General features: G+C 37.4%; 1 protein-coding gene across 1 annotated transcript in view; it reads left to right on the plus strand.

Annotated features, from left to right (window-relative positions):
* The window catches only part of DNAJC1 (DnaJ heat shock protein family (Hsp40) member C1), a 109,686-nt gene that overhangs the window by 22,368 nt on the left and 66,623 nt on the right, over positions 1–20,695 (plus strand). The window contains exons 2-3 of the mRNA XM_064505954.1: positions 16,102–16,203; positions 17,071–17,117. Of these exons, the coding sequence (XP_064362024.1) occupies positions 16,102–16,203; positions 17,071–17,117 (149 nt within the window). The remainder of the gene's footprint in view (positions 1–16,101; positions 16,204–17,070; positions 17,118–20,695) is intronic.

Below are 20,695 nucleotides of genomic sequence, written 5' to 3' on the forward strand. Positions count from 1 at the left end.
TAAAGACTTGCAGAATTGGAATTTTAATGTTAAAAGTAATGGTTTTTTAATATTCATTTCGATTGACCCATATGGGAATAGTATAGCTCTTTATTTTAAGGGTTTTATTTATTCTTTTGTAGTATAGGAAATATATATCCAGTATAAAGTATATGAAATACTATGTTTCAGAAATGTGGCTACAGATAGTTACATTCTTGTTCACATTAAAGAAAAAAAAATAGTTCATGTTTATTTGGATTGGTGGAATTTCTCTTCCAGGGTGCCTAAGGCTTTTTAAGTCTTTGGCAGAAATTTTTCATTAAATGTTGATGATAAAATCAGATAGAGGTGATACAAAAATATTACAAATGTGTCTTGTGTTGCTAAATGCTGACAATACCATTCACATAAATAATTCAGAAATGCTATAGTACCTATAACTTCTGAAAATGTACCCGCCAAGGTATACTTCAGCAACATCCTGAGTAATTTGGGAATTTTGGGATAAAAAATTGAATCAATCATTTGTAGTCTGAAAGTAGACGTCTTCAATTTGTGCTTCTGGCTTACTCTCACGTGTGGAGAAGATCGAGTGAAATATTTGGGAAGAACTTTCTTGCGGTGTGACAGAATGGGTAATTTCACAGCTCAGCCTGTTTGTTAGATGGCTGCCATTATTTCTAGCATCTTATTACTTTCATTACACTTCAGAGCTGCTTTCTGTAAGATGCTGCATCTTGTCTTTCTTTGTTTTAGATGACAAAAATACATATGCCTCATGGAAAGTGGTAAATACTTCTGTGTCTTTTGAAACTGAAAGTGCACTTGAGTCATCAATTGTCTGGACACTGTGTGTGTTTCTGAATTGTCCTTCTACACGTGGGCTCATCTGATTTTAATACGTGCACTCTCTTCCCCTCCCCTTCTTAACTGCTGAACTCGATATACCCATTTCTCCTTGCCATTTTAAAATGGTATAGCATATGCTGTTCTTCAGTTGTGCGCAGATACCTGACTGTTACTGCGTATCTCTTAGAAATATTACACTTTATTGTTTGAAGAGGTAATCCATTTTATATTTGTCTCAAGATGTTTAGTTTGAAATAGGCAAGCTGATAACCAGCCAGGTGGTTCTTCAGTTTAGGAGGTCCTTTTAGCATCAAAATGATTCTGCAGAGAGCTGGGGTTGGGGGGGGGGGACACTGTTGCATTGGAGTTGTTAATATTATGAAGCAGGTCTGCATTGCTTATGCTTTTTTTTTCTTTTTTGAGCCTGGTTGTTTCTCTGTTGTCTTTTTCTACAACAACCTTATGAAATCGTGTACGTTAATACTGCTTTTAAAGACTAACAAATTTCTGGGGCTGCATACTGTAAAATTAGGGAATGTCAGTTTTCAGAATGTCTCAAATCTTAATTTGGTTTCTTTGTGCTTGTTCATTGTGATGATTTTTAATTCACTACATTATATTCTACAGGGTCTTTACTTATTCAGGCTCAGGGAGAAATCTGGCCCCAGTGCAGCTTCAGGCTTATGTATTGAGAGACTGTTGTCTGTAAAAACTGTTTAACCTGTAGATGTAGAGGGTATGTAGAGAGTGGGGGAGAAGATCGCAGGAAAAAAGGATGGTTTCATGGTAAGGCAGGCAGACGAAGAGTGCCCTTGAGAATTGGATTCTGTTCCTCGCTCCGCCACAGAATTCCTACGTGATGCTAGGCAAGTCATTTAAACGAAACTTTTCCCAAGTGGTGACTAATTGATTTGAGTGCTCTGCAATTCTGGTGGCATAATTTGAGATACTAGGGGCTGATATGCAGAAATGCTGAGGGCTTGCAGCTGCAGCTGAAGTCGATGGAAGTGCTGTGCCTTGAACGTATGAGATGTTGTTTGATACTGAGCGCTTGGAAGAATCATATCTGAGGTAAAATTAGCATCAGAGATTAGTGAATATTTTCCCTTAATCTGTGCCTCATTCTGCAATCCGTAAAAATAAAAGCAATGCAAGCTTATCTCTTAAAGTGAGTATTATTGTTGAAGTGCTCCAATGCCATTGTGATGGGCAAATATTCAGAAATATTTGAATAGCATGCAGCTAAGAGCAGGTGAGGCCACCTATGAACAATGTGGAGAAAAATATTGAATAGCTACTCACTAGGTAAGCAGTCATCTTCTATATGTTGCATAAAGACAGGATGGCAGGAGTGATGATGAGATTGTAATACTTTATCAAGGAACCACCAGGTTGTTCCCAAATCTCCTTTACTTGTTTCATAATACTCAGTATTGTCTGTGTGATGCAGCATCTTTATCATATTTCTGTTAACCCTTAATATTTAAACTGTAAACTTACATTTAATATTTAAATAAACTCAAATCTATCTTTTAACAATCTTACTAGCTTTTTTATAATAATAACTCCTCTCTTGCTGCTTGCTTGAAAAAAAAGTTACCATCCTCTCTCTTAATTCAAAGAATAAAAATAAAGCTTGACCAAAACTTTTTATCCTCTCGGTCGGTCTGCCAACAGTACGCTCTTTGTTGGCACTGCCACAGGCTCTAGAGCTTCCACTGCTGGCATCTGCCTGAAGTTGGCTCAGGATTTGGGTGGGACTATTTGGAAGAGGGGAGCTAGAGAGGGAAACATTAATTTTAGTCCTGCCACACTTCCTGCTTCCTCAGTTTCTTTGCCCTGCAGTAAATGTCTTTCATTTTGACCAATGTGGTACTTATTGTGACTGATTCTTTCAGAAAGAATTCTGCAATATTTCTGCTACCACAGTTTTGTTTTTGTTTTTTTCTTCCCCTCAAAACACTGTGTTCTCCAACCTTTAATAAATTATGAGAGGAAGAATTTGCATCTGTTCAAGTACTTTTTCATTTCTTGGATTTTATTCCATGGCTGAGGTTATGATATAGAGGGAATAGTAGGTTTGGCCTATTATTTATACTTGCAGGATTGTCAGTAACATCCTTGCAAACAAAGTGCTTTTGTCCCTGTAGCAGCTTGTAGATTTGCCATTTTAGTTCTTTCCTCTCTGTATGTCAAAAGTTAGCTTCTAAATATATTCTTGCTTGTCTGTTAAACTTTCTTTTAACTACTTGGCTAATCTGAGAACTGAAACGTGGTCTCTGCAGCAATATAACAGTATGATGAACGGATAAAATTTAATTGAAGTTTTGTGTTGTACTTGTCCTGAACTCAGTCCCTTTCTAGTCTTCACTTTTTAATCTGAAAACTTTGGGGAGGACCCACGTCTTAGAATACCGTATGGAGAATTTGTCTTTGTTTTATTCAGGAGTCCAGTGATCTCAGAACTTGCCTTATGTCTTCTGGTTTCCAAATATTTTGCATCTGTCAGTGTTTCTACTTGAGGCTGTAGGACCACAGTTCTGTCTTCAGACCTTCACTGTTATCTTTTGTGTTGATAATCCCGTAATCCTATGCTGAGAGGCAAGTAAATGAATTAGTAATAGTCACTATCTGCTGCAGTCAGTTGGCTGAAACAGATTTCTGGTACCATAGTTAATGGGATGTAACTCGTGCCAAGTTTTCATTGCTGTTCATTGAACTGCTGATTCTTCCTTTTCGTAGGCATGGTGTCCTTTTTATTCTGGTCTTTCTTCCCTTTGCAATTTTTGCTCTCCTCACCCAGTTCTGTGGTTGTCTGCCCTGTGCTGTACTCTTGCTGCTTCCGGACTGAGGAGCTATCCTTAAAATACAGGTGTCAGATGAAAATTTGTCTTGCTTGTTGCTTCTGCTTTTGATGGTGGGGAAATGAAAAGTGGGAGGGAGGGAGAAGGAAACCCATTCCTTTCCTGTCCTCTCTGACTTGCTTTTGTGAGCTGAGATTCTGAGAGGTGAATGACAGGCGAGGGGAAGCAAATATGGTCTGTAGAACTGTTTAATATCAGTGGCTGAAAACTGACCTTACATTTGCTGTTTCTTGCTTTTGTGTCAGGAGTGGGGAGCACTTCCCATTGCTGATTTGCTTGTGACTTCAGAGGGAGCAGTGGGTGAGAGCTGTTGCTTAAGCTTTCTCAGCCCCCTGACAAGTGGGGATGGGTTAGGTAGCTTCCCAGCAAAAAAGGCAGGCTGCAGTGTTTTTAAATTTGGGTAAGGAGGGGAGCAAGTACACATGTATGAGTTTGAGATCCTCTGCCTTCTGCAACAATGAGGAGGTTGGGCATTGCACTCGCCTGTCAGAACACCACTTGAAGGAGATGGGGAGAAGTGTGTACTTTGCTCTTGTCTCTGCTTTTGCTCTGGATGCATACCTGCCCTCTGTGTCCTCCAGACCTGTCTGGGTTTTCAGAGTATGTGGTTCAGCTGCGGCCTTCCTGTGGATATTGCTGTGAGAGCAGAAGCTTGGAGTGTGCTGCCTCTACCTGCTGTTCCCTAGGCTGCTTCTGTGTGGGAAATCCTGCGAGGTGAGGATCTCCTGGCTTTGGGTAGTCCTTAGTCCTTGTTCTGCTCATCTTCCGGCTCTCGCAGACCAAGAGGCGGGCAGTGTATGGATCAGTATGCATTAGTCCTCTCCTTCCCTGATGCAACAGGGTACCTCCAGTGGGGCACTGGAAAGGAGGGGGGTAGCTGCTTGCTAAAGTGAATGGCTTTATGAAAAGCAGAAAAATGATGTCTCTGCCTCTTACTTGGGCCTGTGTGGTTCAAGCACTTCGATTTGAAAAAGGGCCAATTCAGGGGACAGTGTGCCACTGTGTGTAACAGTATCTGCCTACAAATGCTGTGAATCTTGAGAGGTAACCATCTTCCTTGGCTCATTCTTAGTAGAAATAATGTCAGATAGGCATTTTTAGTATTGAAGATACCAATTTTTCCATACAAAGTTAGTGAATGGTACAGTGAATCAAAGGCAGTGAATGGGACAGGCTGTCTTTAGGTCAGTTCCATCACAAGTCATTGCATATATACTGGCTTCTTTAATATGGGCAAGTTTTTTTGTTTTTTTTTTTTAAAGCTTCCAGTTGGTAAACTTTTAATTTACTTTGTGCATTATTTTTAGTTGATGGTTCTTAATGGTAAACTTGATTTCTTTATCCAGGTTCCTTTGAACATCCACTGGCCAGCTTACAGCTCATACAGACCCTGACAGGTTTTGTGTGTAGTGATTTGGGATGTTAGTGTCCTCTGCTTTCTGCCCTGTCCTTTTATCCGATGTGCCTTGCTTTAGGTTGTCAAACTGTGAGTTGAGGTGGTTGAGCAGTGCTGTCTTTCAGCTCACACTGTTAGGAGTGAGATAACTTTTAGCAAAGGGTTGGGCTGGACAGTTGTAATAGGTAATCTGTTAAGTTTATTAGAGTTTTAACTGAGATGTTTGCTTACTGGGTTTTAGGCTGGGATGCTGCTTATACACAGAACTTTCTGCTGACACTGGTATCTGTACTACAGAGAGTGATGGAGGGCATTCCTATATTCCTTCAAGGAGGCTATGTACTAACTCAGCAGTGAATTACTATATAAGTAGTGGCATGTTACAACCTCCCTGAGGTCTTCTGAGTCCCGAGGTAGTAATAGCTCATTAAAATGGTAGTTAATGAGCATAAAGGGATCATTATGTGACTCCTTTACATGACAGGTAGGGCTAAATCCTAACTAGTTCAGTAGAAAATAGTCTAAATAAAGAGGGAAGGAATTTGATATATGCTGCTGGTATTTCTTTATAAAGCTAGCTGTTTAAAGCACTACATTTGAAAAAAAAACTCTTAGAAATATGTTTGAGTAAATTAAAACAGGTTTGCAAATGTACTTCTAGGGATCTCAGAGATAGCATCCTGTATATTCTCAAAGTTATAGTAGTCTGCAATGAAACATCTTTGGTTAAAAATTTGCATTTTGCCATTTAGGATCAATTGGCTTTGAAATTTAAAAGAAAAAAAAACCTCTGAAAAAATCTTTTTTTCCTTCAAGATCTCAATATTCATATCTTCTGTATGCTGAAAATAAATAGTGGAGGAAGGAAGGAAGGTTCCCATAATACAGTTTTGTTCATGGAAAACATAAGATCTTTGTACATGAGATCTTCATGGCAAGATCTTTCTCTGTATGTCTTTCAACTAGCATTCTTTTCTGGAGAAAGGTGCTAAAGATTTATCACAACTGAGCAACATGGATTTTGTAGCAGGGAGAAGAAAACCTTTTTGATCTCAGTAAATCCTTCATGTCTTCCAGGCTCCTGGTGGACAAACGACTGTAGACTGAGATAAATCTAGATCTCAAAGCTCAAGTTCTGTGGACGGGGCTATTTTTACACATCCTTGGACTAAGAAAAATTGCAAAAATTTCTGCAAAATCACTGCTTCGGAAATATTATAGCATGGTATAGAACCTATATAAACAATGGGAAAAGCAAGATTGAAGAGATTGCTGGGTAAAAAATAAATTCTAGAGTTTTGAGAGAGATGCTCCTTCTTTCTCTTACAAATGAAGAAAATATGACTGCTATGCCTCTCAAAATGATATGGTTAACTACAATGTCTCTACCATATCCTCATTTAGGCATTTTTGTTGCAGGAATTAAATGGGTATTTATAACAAACCAGATACAGAACACTTTTAAAAGAATAGTTTTTTTTTTTTTTAGCTTTCTTATGATTTTGTGTAAATTCCTGCCTGCTTTTTTCTCATCCAGCTTAGTCCTTATTATTTTCATCCAATGTTCTCAAGGAAACCTTGTTAGGCATATCTGTTCTTGGTATCTTTCAAGGCTAAAGTTGATAACTTAGGTGGAGAAAATATTCTAAATCCAAATTATACGGGAGAGTTATCAGTGAAATTTCACTATGGGACAATCTGATAATTCCCAATAACTGGTATGTAACAGGAAAAGCAAGCATCATGCCTAGTTGTCCAAGTCTTGGCAGGGCCGTGCTGGATTATAAGCTCATGGCAAAAAAGTGTTCCCTGCCACCTCCTGTTATTTATATACTTGCCATTCATTTTGGAGACCTTTTAGGTTTTCTGAAAATCTCGCTGACTTTTCGTCTCCCAGCATAAGCATCTGTTGTCTTCAGCATGACAAGAGTACGCTGTCAGCTAGGACCTTTTAAACTACGTAAACAGATGTGGTAAATCCCATTTGAATATTCTCAGAGGATTTATTAATTAAATTGATCATCAAAGAGGTATTTGAATCTGGAATATATGATGGGTAGTGACCTACTGTGGCAGAATGAGTGATCTCTAAATCAGGCCTGATAATGTTTGTTAGACCTGCTCGTCCTGGGGGCTGGGCAGCGTGTGCCAGCGATAGGCTTTCGCTGCTGCTGGGAAGTTTTCCTGATACCTAACCCAAATCTTCCTGTACTGTAGTTCAACCCTGTTACTGCTTAGCCTTGGTAGATCAGACAAGGCAATTATTCCATTTTTCTTCGAAGCTACCTTTATATGTATTTGAAGATGTACTTCCTAGTCAGCTGCCTTTTTGTTAGCCCGAACAGTCGCTCTCGTTATTCCAGTTTTTCTGAATGAATCACTTTTTTTCTCCTGGGCCTCTTATTATTCAGATTTGTTGCTTTCCTTTGCCGTTCTTCCAAATAGACTTACAGCTTTCTAGAAGTGCGTTGTTTAGAGCTGGACAAAGCGATCAGCTGAGGTCTCGCAGGTGCCGAGCAGAACGGCCTGGTTGCCCGTGGCGTGGTGGGCTGGGTGGTGCCGAGAGGCAGCATCGCGGCATGGCCTTGTGTGCAGCTTGTGCTTCATCGATCCAGGGGAGCATTTCTGCCTAACTGCTTACTGCCTCTTTCCATGCTGCATTTGTGTAGTTGATTTCTGTCCAGATGTAGACTATTGGTCTTTCCCCTATGAAATAATATATATAAATTTTTTTGAATTCTGTTTGACAGCATCTTCCCAGGTGAGTGTTAACTACCAGTTTAATAAGGATTCTCTGATTCAAGTTGCCAGTTAAAATATTGAGTATCGCTGGACCTGTGACAGACCTCATAAAATCCTATTTGATACATCTTTTCATTTTTAACACTTCAGTCTTATCTTTTTTCCTTTCCAATTTGTTTTGCAACCACAGTAGAATAGTTTGATCTTACCCATGTTTTTGTCATTTGGTTTAAAGAATGTTGTGCACTAAAAGCATTGCAGAAGTCAAGATATGCAAACGATTACTCTCTACTCTTTCCAGGTTTATGTACCAGCTTTTATTTAACTCTGTTCTTAAAATGCTTTGTGAAGTTGAGCAACAATTACAAATATAAATTAGAGCATTGGATAAGCATTAAGGACTGCTGAGGGAAGGTATTTGTTTTTATATTAGTGCATCTATGTGTGTGTACAAAATATATATGCATATGTGTATGTGCATATAAATTGCTGTCCTTCACAGCTGATAGGGCTGAGAAATTTGCTGATAAATGGTTAATGCCTATTCTGAAAGTTGTTGTCTGTGGGGATTATTCACCATGTAAATGCTGTGCTGATGCATAAGGTAATGGGTAGATATTAAAAACTTTTCTGTTGGAGATAATCATTCTGTATTGGCTTCTTGTATGTCTTTATCATTTCTCTTTTCAGCCATACATCGTACATCCTGTCTTTATATGCCCTTCCCCCCTCCTCATTTATTTTTGACATCAGAAGGGAGGGTAATAAACACCTTTCAAAAATATAAAAAGTTTTACATACTTTTAGAGCTTGCAGGTTAATTAAAGATGTAGTCACAAAAGTGACAGCACAAAATTCTGCTGGTTCGGGAGTTTGATAATTAGAAAGTAGCTGAAGTGGATTTTTTGTTTATTTGTTTTATTTTAGATTTTGGTTCTCTTTAAGACTCTATTAATAAATTTGTGGTCATTAGTTATCTCCTTCCAAAAATTACATTAAAGCTGAGGTCTGGGCAGTGACTGTTTTAAAGGACAAGATAGGTAGGGGAGTATGGGTCGATGCTGTCAGTTCTGGTGGAAGGGTGTAACAGGGACAGCCTCAGTAAGAAGTAGAGGAGATAAAGGCCTTGGTCTATAGACCGAACCTTGCTGACCCTTGAAGTTCCTTTAATTCTTTACCTTCTTGAAAGAAGATTGGAAACGTTGTACTAAAGCTGAAAGGTTGAAAGAAAACTATATTAAAAAAAAACAAATGGAAGCTTATTTTGGGCATTACATGGTAGGAAGGGTTGGGACTTGCCAAATACAACGCCCCAAAATCTTTGCTCCATAGTTGGGTGGGTGTAGACTGCATTCAGCTGTCCTTGGTTAGTTAGTGTCACTCTATAGTAAAACAGGGGTCCTTGGCCTTTGCTATCTAGGGGCAAAGGTGCTAAGCAAGAAATGCATGGCAAGAGACGACGTGCTTTAACACTCTCTCTGCCAGCCTGGTCTGTAAAAGCAGTGGTCTTACCTTTTAACAATTTTATTACCTGTGGCTATGTTGCAGGATCAGGAATCTTGCAGGTAGTATGTTTGTTTGAGAGCTGTAAGCTGGAAATCTCTGATGCAAAGGGCAGATTTTCAAGACAGCCTCCTAGAAATAGCTTTCTCAAACCTATAATGGTGTGTGCATGCGCACACACGGTCTCTGGAAAAACATTTGAAATATATGAAGAGCACTTGCTCATTTCTTCCTTTTGAAATACCAGAATGAAAAACTAAATGGAAATAAATCATAAGAGTAGGCAGGAGATTTTGGACTAGTCTGTATTGGCTTGAAGAATGTTCTCAGTTGCTATTCTCTAGCTTTATTTTCCACTTTAAATGTGAAAGAGCAATTCTAAAAATGTTGTGGCAGAGTTGGTGAGTGTTCCCTGCGCCTTGGTCAGATACAAAGCAAGTGTTCAGTCATAACTTACGGTTATATGTGATGCCGCTCCCTTGGGCAATCTGCATTTGCATATCCAAATAATCAAATTCTGAAAATCTAAATAAAAAGGTAAAGGCTAAAATAGTTTTAACAGAAGAAATAAGTTAGATATAAATACTGTTGTTCAAACCGGTCAAGAAAAGCTAAGCCCATGTAATTGTGCACATCCACTGAAGAAAATGCACTTTTTTTGGTTTCTCAAGCATGAGACAGCAGAATTTTCTTTCATTTGGCATGTGAGGCAGAAAACAGTGTCGTCTTTCATTTGGCACACTCCCCTGGAAACAAACATGCCAGTTGAGGGATTGTGCCAGTTATCAGATGCTCGCAGGAATACATTGTGCTGATTTGTATTCATTTTCATTTCAGGAATTGCTTTAAAACTTAGCAACACAAAAAAGCATTAAAACACCTTTTTAGCATTATTTTTAGTTCCTCCGTATTTCCCTGCTGCGTTGTTATTCTGTTTAAATCAGTGGAATGCTGAGAGCCGCATGGCTCGTTCGGCAGCACTGCGCGTCCTGGCTGCTTCGGCGCCGGTATCTGCAGAGAGGCAGCAAATTTAAGTTTCACTCATTTTTACATCCATGAAAAACATGGGTGTCTTAGAAATATGTTCAATAAAAATAAAGGGTGAATTGAACACAGGCAGCAAGAAATTTGAGCCAAAACTGAGTTCGCAGCTGTTAGCTCTAACTGTTGCGAGATAATGCCTGGTCTTCCGGGAGGCTCTTGCTTTTGTTTCCCAGCGTGGCGCTCTCCCGGGCTGCCAGCAGCTCCTTCCCACCTCTGGAATTTGCCGTAGGACTCTGCTTCCCCCTTAGATGGTTTTCCAAATGCAAACTTGGCAAACTCAGGTGTACTGCTTGGAGCTAGTCTGTCTGTTCACGATACTTCAAATTAAGACCAGGTTGGAGTGGATACACTTAGTGAGGGAAATTCAGGAATGATATTTTAATCGAGTCTGGTACGGGTGAAGTTTCAGTTATTTCCTAGTCTTGTGCTGTTGTTGATATTAGAGGAGTACGTGGTTATGTCTGCTTTATGTGGCGGCTGCTTTTCCTTCTGGTGTCATTGAGCGATTATTGTGTGCAGAAACACAGCGTGCAGGTGTGACTTTTTTTCTTTAGGGAAATTACTTTCAGAAAAGGAAGGTGTTTGAGGAAAATTCCAGATGCTCGTGATTCTGCACAGAATGTGTGCATTGTGAAATCTAAGGCTGTTGGTACTGGTGGTGGGAATTTTTTTTTTTTTTAAGTCACATTTCAAAATTTTTTATATTAAAAAATATACTACAAAGTCTAGAGTGAATGCAAGGCATTGAATTCTGTAGTTTCTGTGGTAAGCTTGCAGAGTCAGAATGGCCTTCGAGCAGGTAGGTCTCCGCTGGAGAGAGCTGCGCCAGCCTGCTCAGAACCAAAATGGGGTGGGAAGAGGGTTGGGCGGAGAGCTGCAACTGTGTTTTCTGCCCTCAGAATTCCCTGGGCCGGGCTGGGGAGCGGCAGCATCGCTCTTTGGTCCCCATGTACTTGCGATGCATTTAGGAAGGGTCACGCTTACATTCCTTTGTGTTGCTTGAGGAATGAGGACTGTAAATAGATGTTTTAATTATTGCCCGCAGGCACATCTGTTTGAGCTTCGGCACTCACAGATGTTAGTTCTGCGTGGACTTCTCCTGCAAAGGACGAGAGAGTACGCTATTGCACGCTGCTGGCAGGGTGTGCAGCAGACTGCTGTAACTTCTGCCCAGTCGTCTGCCCTCGCTTGTTCTGGGAATTTCTGTGGGACAACGGATGCACCCTGCGGTTTCAAATCACAGCAGAAAAATACATAATTGTAAGTTTACAAAGTTTACTTTTTTTTTTCCTATACTATTATGCTTCAACTGGTATACCAGATGGTTGCCCAAAGGAAAGTTGTGACTTAAACCCGTTCTTCTACACAAAATGAAAAATTTTATTGATGAAACCACATAAATTTAAATTATTCTTGATTAAAAAAAAAAAAAAAGCATTCTACGAATTTGACTGTTACTTGGGAAGGCTGAAAAAGGCTTTTAGGTTTATATCTCAGGAAGGCCTGCCAGCAATGAAGTTTATTTATGGGTGTAAGATTCACACTTCAAATACAGTTGCTGTGGAACTGGTGCTCTATGCAATTGCTGCTTTTGGTTGCTGTATAACTTCAGTTATATTCACTATTGCAAATTCTACACAGGCATTCGTCAGCACTACAACTGAAATAAACTTACTGCTATCATTCTCTTTTTGACCCTTAACAAGCGATTGGACAAACAGCAAATGAAGAGAAACCTGACTTTTATCAGCATACTTGGTCCTCTGGACCACATGCCTTCCTATTGCTAATAAAAATAATGCCACCTATTTAAAGACATTAGCAGGCATATTTAAAACCCAAGATGAATTGAGCACATTTCCTGTGTTAGAAGCAGTTGCTAAATTGTAAGTAACTAAGTCTTGTTGTATAACTGCATTGCACTCGAGGGAACAATTTAGGTTTTGAATTGTATATGTTGGTAAGTGAAAACTGTGTAGACATTGATTATTTTTTTTCCCCTTGACCTAATCACTGTTTGCCTATGGCAATATCTGATATGTTATGTGTTCACTAAGAATTGTCTTGGGACCACAATGAGTGTTTTTGGTTTTTCTTTTTTAAGGTTCATTAGTAATCATAGTTATGGTAGGAATAGGAGGCAATGGAGTGATATAGTTGTATTGCACTACGTTAGCTTTTCTATTTATTGTAAAGGTGGAAGTGAATTCTGCAGATGAGACTCTACATTTGTATAGATGCAGGAAGAGGCCAGATGTGAATCTTTAACTTTGATGCATTTAAAGCAAGAATTTCTTAAAAAAGAAAGAAAGAAAGGGACAACAAATGCCTATTTCCATTATTTTTTTGTCTGTTATCAGTAGTGACAAAAAAATCATTTCTTTGTTTCTCCATCTCATGTATTTGTAGTCTAATGATGCAGCTTTCCTTGGTAATACTGGAGAATATGAAAATGATGCTGAGTAAAATAAAATTTAGTCATATATTTTTCATCATCTGAGTTGAACAAGCTGCAAAAAAATAAGTGGCATAGATAGTAGGAGGTATGCTTCCTCTTCTCCCCCACCCTGGGAATCTGCTATGTATCACTGCCTTGAAAGAAAGAAGAATAAAAATTTCAAGAGAGTGCCTTAAAAATTTGTCATACTGTTGATTGCTTTAAATTGTAATTTCTTTTGTATGTTAAAATATTGGTTTGTACTGTGTAAGGGCTTATACTAAGAAGTGTAAAAGATAGACTGTTAACTTCCACATAGAGATTCTGTAACTAAACACATGGAAACTCTATTTGTTCAATAAAGTGTTAGCAATTAAAAAATTCCCATAAGAATGCTTGCATATATTTGCATGCATAAGAGGCTAAATATAGACTTGTCGTTTGGTATATCTGAGAACTAATTCTAGCATAAAACATCTTTTCCTCCATTGACTTGTCTACTAGGTGCATTTTTTCCAGCTATGCAGCTGACAGCTGAGCTGTTTTTGCTTTAGTTTAGAGCATTCATTTTGCATTATCTTTCAACATAAGTGCTTGTGTTAAGCTTTGTTTTTTGAAAATATAGGTGATGCCGTATTGCCTTTTTTCCTCTTGAATAGCAGTGCAGGAATCAGATGAAACTGGGATTAGATGCTGATCAGAGAGGTGTCTGCAGTCGCTGCAGTGAGAGCAGCTCTGAGCTAGTAAGATGCCTGTAGCAGGAAATGGGTGTGAAGAGATGCTCAGCCCTGGCCGTGCTGCGGCACACCATTGCTTTGGAGAGGTGGTTACCAAGGCCTGGTGCTATGCTTTTGGTGTTTTATCCACATGAGGGAGACAGTGTGACAGACTCTGTTGACTTAATCAGTGGCAAAACTTAATTGCCAACCTGAAGCATGGTGTGGACAAATCACTTAGTGATCTGTGACATTACCAGCTCCCTTGGCTGTGGAATGGCTGGCCTGTACAGAGTTGGGGATTTTTTTCCCTCCTTAGGTGTAGCTGAGATCGCAATTTCTGAAATGTAAAAGAAGCTATCCAGATAGTCTTCAGAGCTTTATCTTTAAAACAAACAAAAAACTTAATGTGGTTGTGGCATTTCCCCCCCAATCTTTGAGCCTTTGCCCTAGTATATGAAATATTCTAGTTTGTAGAAAACACTGATTCTTCAACTCGGTGTTGCTCAGCCTTTATGGAAGGTGGCCAGCTAGCTATAAATGAAAGACCCTTCAACTAGCTGACCTGAATATGGTAAATATTTCTGTATTTGTTTGAAATGATAATTATTTGTCATATTTTTAGGGCCATACACTGCTAGGAAGTTCTATAGTGATGGAAGGTTTTTTTAAAAAATTACTTTTCTTTGCCCATCTAAAGCCATTCAGGACAGCTCTTAAAGGATCTAGAACCTTTCCTGTAGATGTTCAACATTATCTATAGTTAGCATTAATGAATAAGATGTTTGGGACTTTGTTTTTTACAGACAGACAGCGTTCTTCTGTGTTGTGTTTGACCCTGTTGTGAAGAATCAGTTAGCTGGCAGGCATAGTGTTTCTTCTGATACTGATAAGGACCAATTGCGATTACACCCGTTACAGCAGCAACCCATATTTAATTATATAGTGCTCTTGTTCTCCCCTTTTTAAACTTTTTGGGCTTAATTACAATTAGCTGATATGTTAATAAAGATAATTTTTGTGTTTTAGCTAAAACCATGGCCAGTAAACTGTTTCCTGATTTTATTTGCTGTAGCTGTGTTCAAATATTGTATTTTTGTATTGAAGGCAAGCCCACATCGTTGATGCAGTGGCTGTGTAGGTTGGTAGATGAGGGCAAACAAAACAATCTTTAAATTACTTTTAGTACCTAAGATGCATGTTTTTGTAAATTGATCAACTTTTTCCCCATCTTCTCAAGATGAAGCAACCGCCTTCATAGTTGACTTGACATCTCTTGCTTTGCTTGAGCATGAAACAGGAAAACTATCTTTTGTGCTGCTAAAGAAATCTATCTAATTGTGCTGCATTAGAGGATAATACCAAATTCCTTAAAGTATTATTTCATAGCTGAATGTTCTCAAACTCTGCATCTTCTCTCACTTTCTCCTTTTGCCTTTCCCCAGCTCCTCCAAAATCTTTCTGTAGTATTAACTCCTGGCCCAAAGTTGTATACATTATTATAGACTTATGTTCTAAAAGTGAAAGTTTTCAAATGAAAATAATGATTTGCAATAAAAAGCCTGACAGATTAATTACAGTATTGCATTAATTATTATCTTATTTCAGCTCTGTTCCTTTCACAGCTAGTTCAGCTCTGTTTTTTGGTGTTTTTTTAATACCTATTGACATTATAATTTTGAGAGAGAGAATATATATTTTTATATATTAAAAAATCCCAAGAATTTAAACTTGACAAACATATACTTTATTTCTGAAATGTTGCCCTGGAAGTGTTTGTAATAACAGCCAAGAAGTTGTGTTTAAATGTGACGCTTTATGGATCTTCTGGTGAGTGTAATGCCTATATCCTGTACAATACACCTCTTGAAATCCTTCTGTTACAATGGTCTTTTTAGCATGCACTAAATGGCAATCATTAATTCAGAAGTTTTTGCTTTGTGCAGCTGATTTGATACATTGTTGATGCATTTTACATTTTGCATTTTTTCTTCCTTTCAAAATGTGTGCCATCTTTATCATTTTTCAGGTATAGATTGATGTTAGTGCCACAATGCAGCCTCAAGACTGCAATTTGAAACTACTTTAAAAAATATAATTCTTTAGATGTGTTGAAACTGAAGTTGAATGAAAGTCCTGTGAGCACTGAATTACATGTAAATATTAATAAGGGCACAGTTCATAGCAAGTCTTGAGTTTGGAAAATTGAGCATGCTAATTTGGAGAGATGATGACTTCCTTGAAGACATGCATACATAGTAGTTCTCGGTTTTTATTTGAACTTTTAATTGGTACAGAAGGCACATTGTTTAATTTTTAAGGAAGAAAGTGTTTGAAAGTTTTAGCAAATACTATTGTAATGCATGTATTATAATGAAGGAAGTTGCGATGAGAGTTGAATTGGACTAAATGATTGTTCAGTCCTGTGGGTCCAGCTAGTGGCAGGGTTTGGTCCTTGGATTTCTTGGATTACATTGACTTGGTTCCTGCACTTGGTTGGTTGTCCTCGGGTTTTAACAAACTTCTGGGAATTTGTTTCTGACACTTTGCTTTGTTTCCCTTGTTAAGGATGCTTCATCTGCAGACATACGGAAAGCGTATCGAAAGCTTTCACTAATTTTACACCCAGACAAGAATAAAGATGAAAATGCAGAAATACAGTTTAGACAAGTAAGTGCAACATAATGAAAGCTATAGCTAATAAAAGTTTATAAAAAACAGGATCAGAATGTTTATAGTGATATGCTTTTATTAAGAATGAGGTTACACCTTTGAAATTATGGAAAAGTTGAACACCGAATTACGTATTTCTTGTTACAGCTAGATTAATTCTGAAAGAGTTGTAATTTTTTTAAACTTGTTTGATAACTTGGATTTGGTATTTAACTATTTGTGTATTAAGAAAATTTGAACACATTAAAATACTTAGATGTACACTCTTACGAGGAAAACGTATGTTTTATTCTTTTCCTGAGGACTGTTTATAATTGTAACTGTATATAATTATAATTTTTGAAAGAAGTGAGGAAAATTTCTGATCAGGTTTCAATGCAAGTCGTTTACTGTAGTCATAATTTAATGAAAATAATTCATTTTAGTTCTTGAATGTTTTCTCCTTCTGAATCCTTGAGAGTGAAACCATGAGACTGTTATAGTTAAGTCAGTCATTTAATAATATGCTCCTGGTGACCAAACACTGGCTTTTGGCAATATGGTTTTAGTAAGATCTTTAGGATGAAACAAAGGATGCCCTTTTTTAAGCCATAACTGAGACAGGTCTCAGAGTCTGAGAAAGATGTGTGTGAGGGGAGGAATGTGTTTTGTAAAAACTTGCTTGATTGTATATCTGGTTTCTATACAGTTATGTCACTTTTTTTTTTTTCCCTTGGCGAGCTTACTCCCTAGTATTGTAGGGAAAACTCAAGTCTAGGAAAGAACGTTTGTTGGCAAGTGTAAAATGTGATACTACTACTCCAACTTTAGAAATTCAAATCCCCAAATAAACCTTTTGTGGTTCTTTTGGTGTTTTTGTTTTAGTTGGTGGCTATCTATGAGGTTTTAAAGGATGAAGAAAGGAGGCAGAGGTGAGTTAATTTACATAGGTTCTTAAATAAAGTAATCACTTATGCTAGTGATAAATTGAAAACCTATTTGGCCTTGTTGTAACTATTCAGATTTTTTGTATAATTTGAATTTGTACTTCTTATATAGCTGTTTAATTAAAGATTGTATGTGGCTTAAAGGGGAATCTGGTGTGCATTTTTTTGTGATATGCTGATTAGTTTTCTTTAAAAGTAGGTTTTGAAAGAGCTTTAAAAGCCAGTTTGCGTTTGGAAGAAATAATGTTTAATGCTTAACTATAATACCACTTTTTTGTTGTTTTTTTCGTATTTGTGAGTCATGTTAATTATCATTGATCGTTTTACTAAAGTTGTGCTTGTAAATATAGTCCACTTAGATTCAGCTGTCAGTCATGTATCCGTGTATCAATAAAAGGTTCTTTGTGTGATGTTTAGGGATTTTTTCCAGTATATGCCTTCTTTAACATTTTTTTCCTGCTTATTTCATTGCTTTTCTTTCAAACATATCTATAATATTGTACATATCTATAATATTGTAGACTCTGATTTAGTAGTATCCAGGTAGCATTATGTTTACTAGTTGTTGGTAGTTGCCCTGGCAGTCTCAGGAGCAGATCCAGCAATACCTGAAGGGGATAGAATTAAGGAATAAAAATCTGTGGTTGATATGCTTTCTGGAAGAAGTGTGTGTGTGTGTGTGTGTGTGTGTGTATAGATATATATATATGTATTTTTTTTAAGGATGTCCATTTAAGCTAATGATTATCAGGATAACCAGGCCATAGTAAAGAAGTTATGCTTTTAGGTTGGAGTTTTATTAAAACATGTTTCGCTGTACAAGTCTTTCACAAGACATTTCTTGAAGGGTTTTTGGCTTTGTAGATACCTTGGCAGGAGTCCAGGTTTTATAGTACAGATTATCTACATTTTGATAATCCTCTGTTGAAGTGTCATGGAAATGCACTCAGAAGAAGTACTTTTGGAAATTTGTGTTTTGTTTTGTTTTAATTATAGCTCTCACTAGAGAATTTTAGTGTGGCTTTCTACTCTACTCAAGGAAAGTTAAAACGTTGTTAGTCGAATGGTTTCAGACCACTTAAAAAGTGATTTATGCCACGAATTTTCCCACCTTCTTGTTTGTAACCTTGTTTAAATATACTTTGTGATATGACCTCTCTGGATATTAGTTCCATCATGGAACTTCTAGGAATTACCTCTATAATAGCAGCTTTGTTTCATGGACTTGTGTTCCAGAAGCCTGTTAAAATTATGTTTTTAAGCCTTGTATATATTACGAAAGTTACTAACTTACCCAGTCTGTTCGAGGAAATAATACTGTTAATTAGTGTAACACAATAATTGCAAATGGGAAGTTAAATCTACAGTAAGTTGTTCTAGCCTAGATTGATTTCACTATCAATAGTTTTTTTTATACATAGACAATATCTGTTGCATTTTTCTTGCACGATATGGATGTGTGGTTGATACAGCTTCCGCAGTGTTTACCTTCAGAGAATTTGCTGCAGATAATGTGCCGTGTGTAGAGTAGCATAACTGCATGGTCTCTTTTCTTTCAGAAAATCTTTATTGATCAGATTTATTATACAGTGGAAACTTTTAAACTGTGAGTGTGAGAAGGGGGGATTTGTTTCCTTATCCTGTAAGACGTTGCTGTGTCGTGTCCTTAACTAAACGTGCTAGGAGCTGCTCCCCTGCTAGGATTGTTCCTCCTTCAGCATATCCTGCAACCCTACGGCAAGGGAAAGGAGACGGTGAGGGCTTTCGTTCTGGGATCTTCCTACTTTGAATGTTGAAAATGAGATTTTTGGTTATGTAAGACTGAAAGCACTGTATGAGGTGAGGGACTTACTGGCAGAGGCTCAGAGTTTACTGTTCTCCCTGTGCGCTGGGGAGAAATTGCAGGGCACCCTGTGTGTCTCTTGGGGCTTATCAGCGCAGTCTCACGTTGATCGTGAAGCAGAGTAATACTACGATGTTAGTACTTCTCGCTTACTAGGTAATCAGAAAATTCTAATATTCTAACCTGAAACATGCATGCAGCACTGATTCATAGTTTAAGTTCTGTATCCATAGTAGAGTATATGAAGTTCTGTAGAAGAGTTTAACTTCAGGGTATGTAGGTGCATTTCCTGAAATACGTGTCACTTTTTAAGGTATTTATTGACAAATAAACTTGATGGTGATATATTTTGTTACCTTTTGATTAGTTTTAATTTATGAAAAAGTAAATAATTTTACGTACTTTTCTTAACGTAATTAAGCAAAACATCTTAGACTTCAATTTCATTGTTGCCATTTTAGGAGGCATTTTACCTACAAGGCCCTGTCCTCTGTAACAATGTGAACTTGATTACAGGAAGCATTTGTAAATGAATCAAGATATGCTTGTTTAGTATAAGAAAGGTGTTTATCTTAGCTATCATTATAATTAAATGGCTGTATTCACAGGACATAGGAAGTATATATTGTTCTGGCTGCTGTTGCACTGGATGTCTTTGACAGCTTGAGGAAAAATAAAAAACGCCAGCAAAGTCTTCCTGTAGTTCAGAATACATCTCATTAATTCAGGCTTGACTTCTTTTATAAACTGTATCAGATCTCTGAAATAATTTGAAATATGAAATGCAGTGGCCTTCTTAAAGGGAAAAGTAAATTATATTAAAATAGATTATACTGTAATTAGCTATTACAGTTAATGGATTTTTCTTGCAGTATAATAGATTCTACAAAGATCTCTAAAACTCCCGTATGAAACTTCACAGAAGATTGAAATTTCAATACTCTTGCCATTGGTTACTAACTAGTCTTGTGTAATACCCTGAAGTTTTTAAACAAAAATTTTAGTTACAAATGGTTGGGGTCTTTGTTTGTTTGTTTGTTTCTGTACTGGTTCTTTGGGGGTTTTAGCTTGTGGACTGCTACGTTTCAGAGACCACTGCTAGGCATGCTCATATGTCACATTTGCTACGTTCTGTGTACATATGTCTAAGAAAAAATACTGCAGATTTGTGTTTCCTTCTGAGTTTAATATTTTTTTTATATAGAGTAGCAATTAAAATAGGTTGGTAAAAGAAGAATGATTTGTAATTAAATTTTGAATGTAGTTCTTGCTGCATGTGGATTAACTGGCTATCCTTAATATAGGTTTCTATAAAGAAATTATTTAATGAGAAACGTGCATGCTTTTAATTAAACAGCATCCTAAATGTGGAAATCGAGATTTAAAAATTTTGGGAAGCTTCTGAGTTTCAGTAGGATCATTTTCCAGTTGAAAAACTAAAAATCGTTGATATCTTTATTTTTCAAAAACAGAGCTTAATTACTATTGAAAGCAGTGATTTATCTTTTAACAGTATATATTCTAAAAAGTGGGTTATAATAGAAGCTATCTTCCCTTAAAATGGCCAGTCGTGTGAGCCATAATGCTCATTGATAGTAAAATCAATAGAGCATTGATTCCGAGACTTAATCCTTGGAGACTGTTGTTCAGAACAGCAGACATAGCCTAGTAAATACAGAGTGCTGTTTAAAGTGTTTAATGCAAGAGATTCTGCTGTCTT

The sequence above is a fragment of the Dromaius novaehollandiae genome, chromosome 2 (genome assembly GCF_036370855.1).
Source record: "Dromaius novaehollandiae isolate bDroNov1 chromosome 2, bDroNov1.hap1, whole genome shotgun sequence".
Classification (NCBI taxonomy): Eukaryota; Metazoa; Chordata; class Aves; order Casuariiformes; family Dromaiidae; genus Dromaius; species Dromaius novaehollandiae.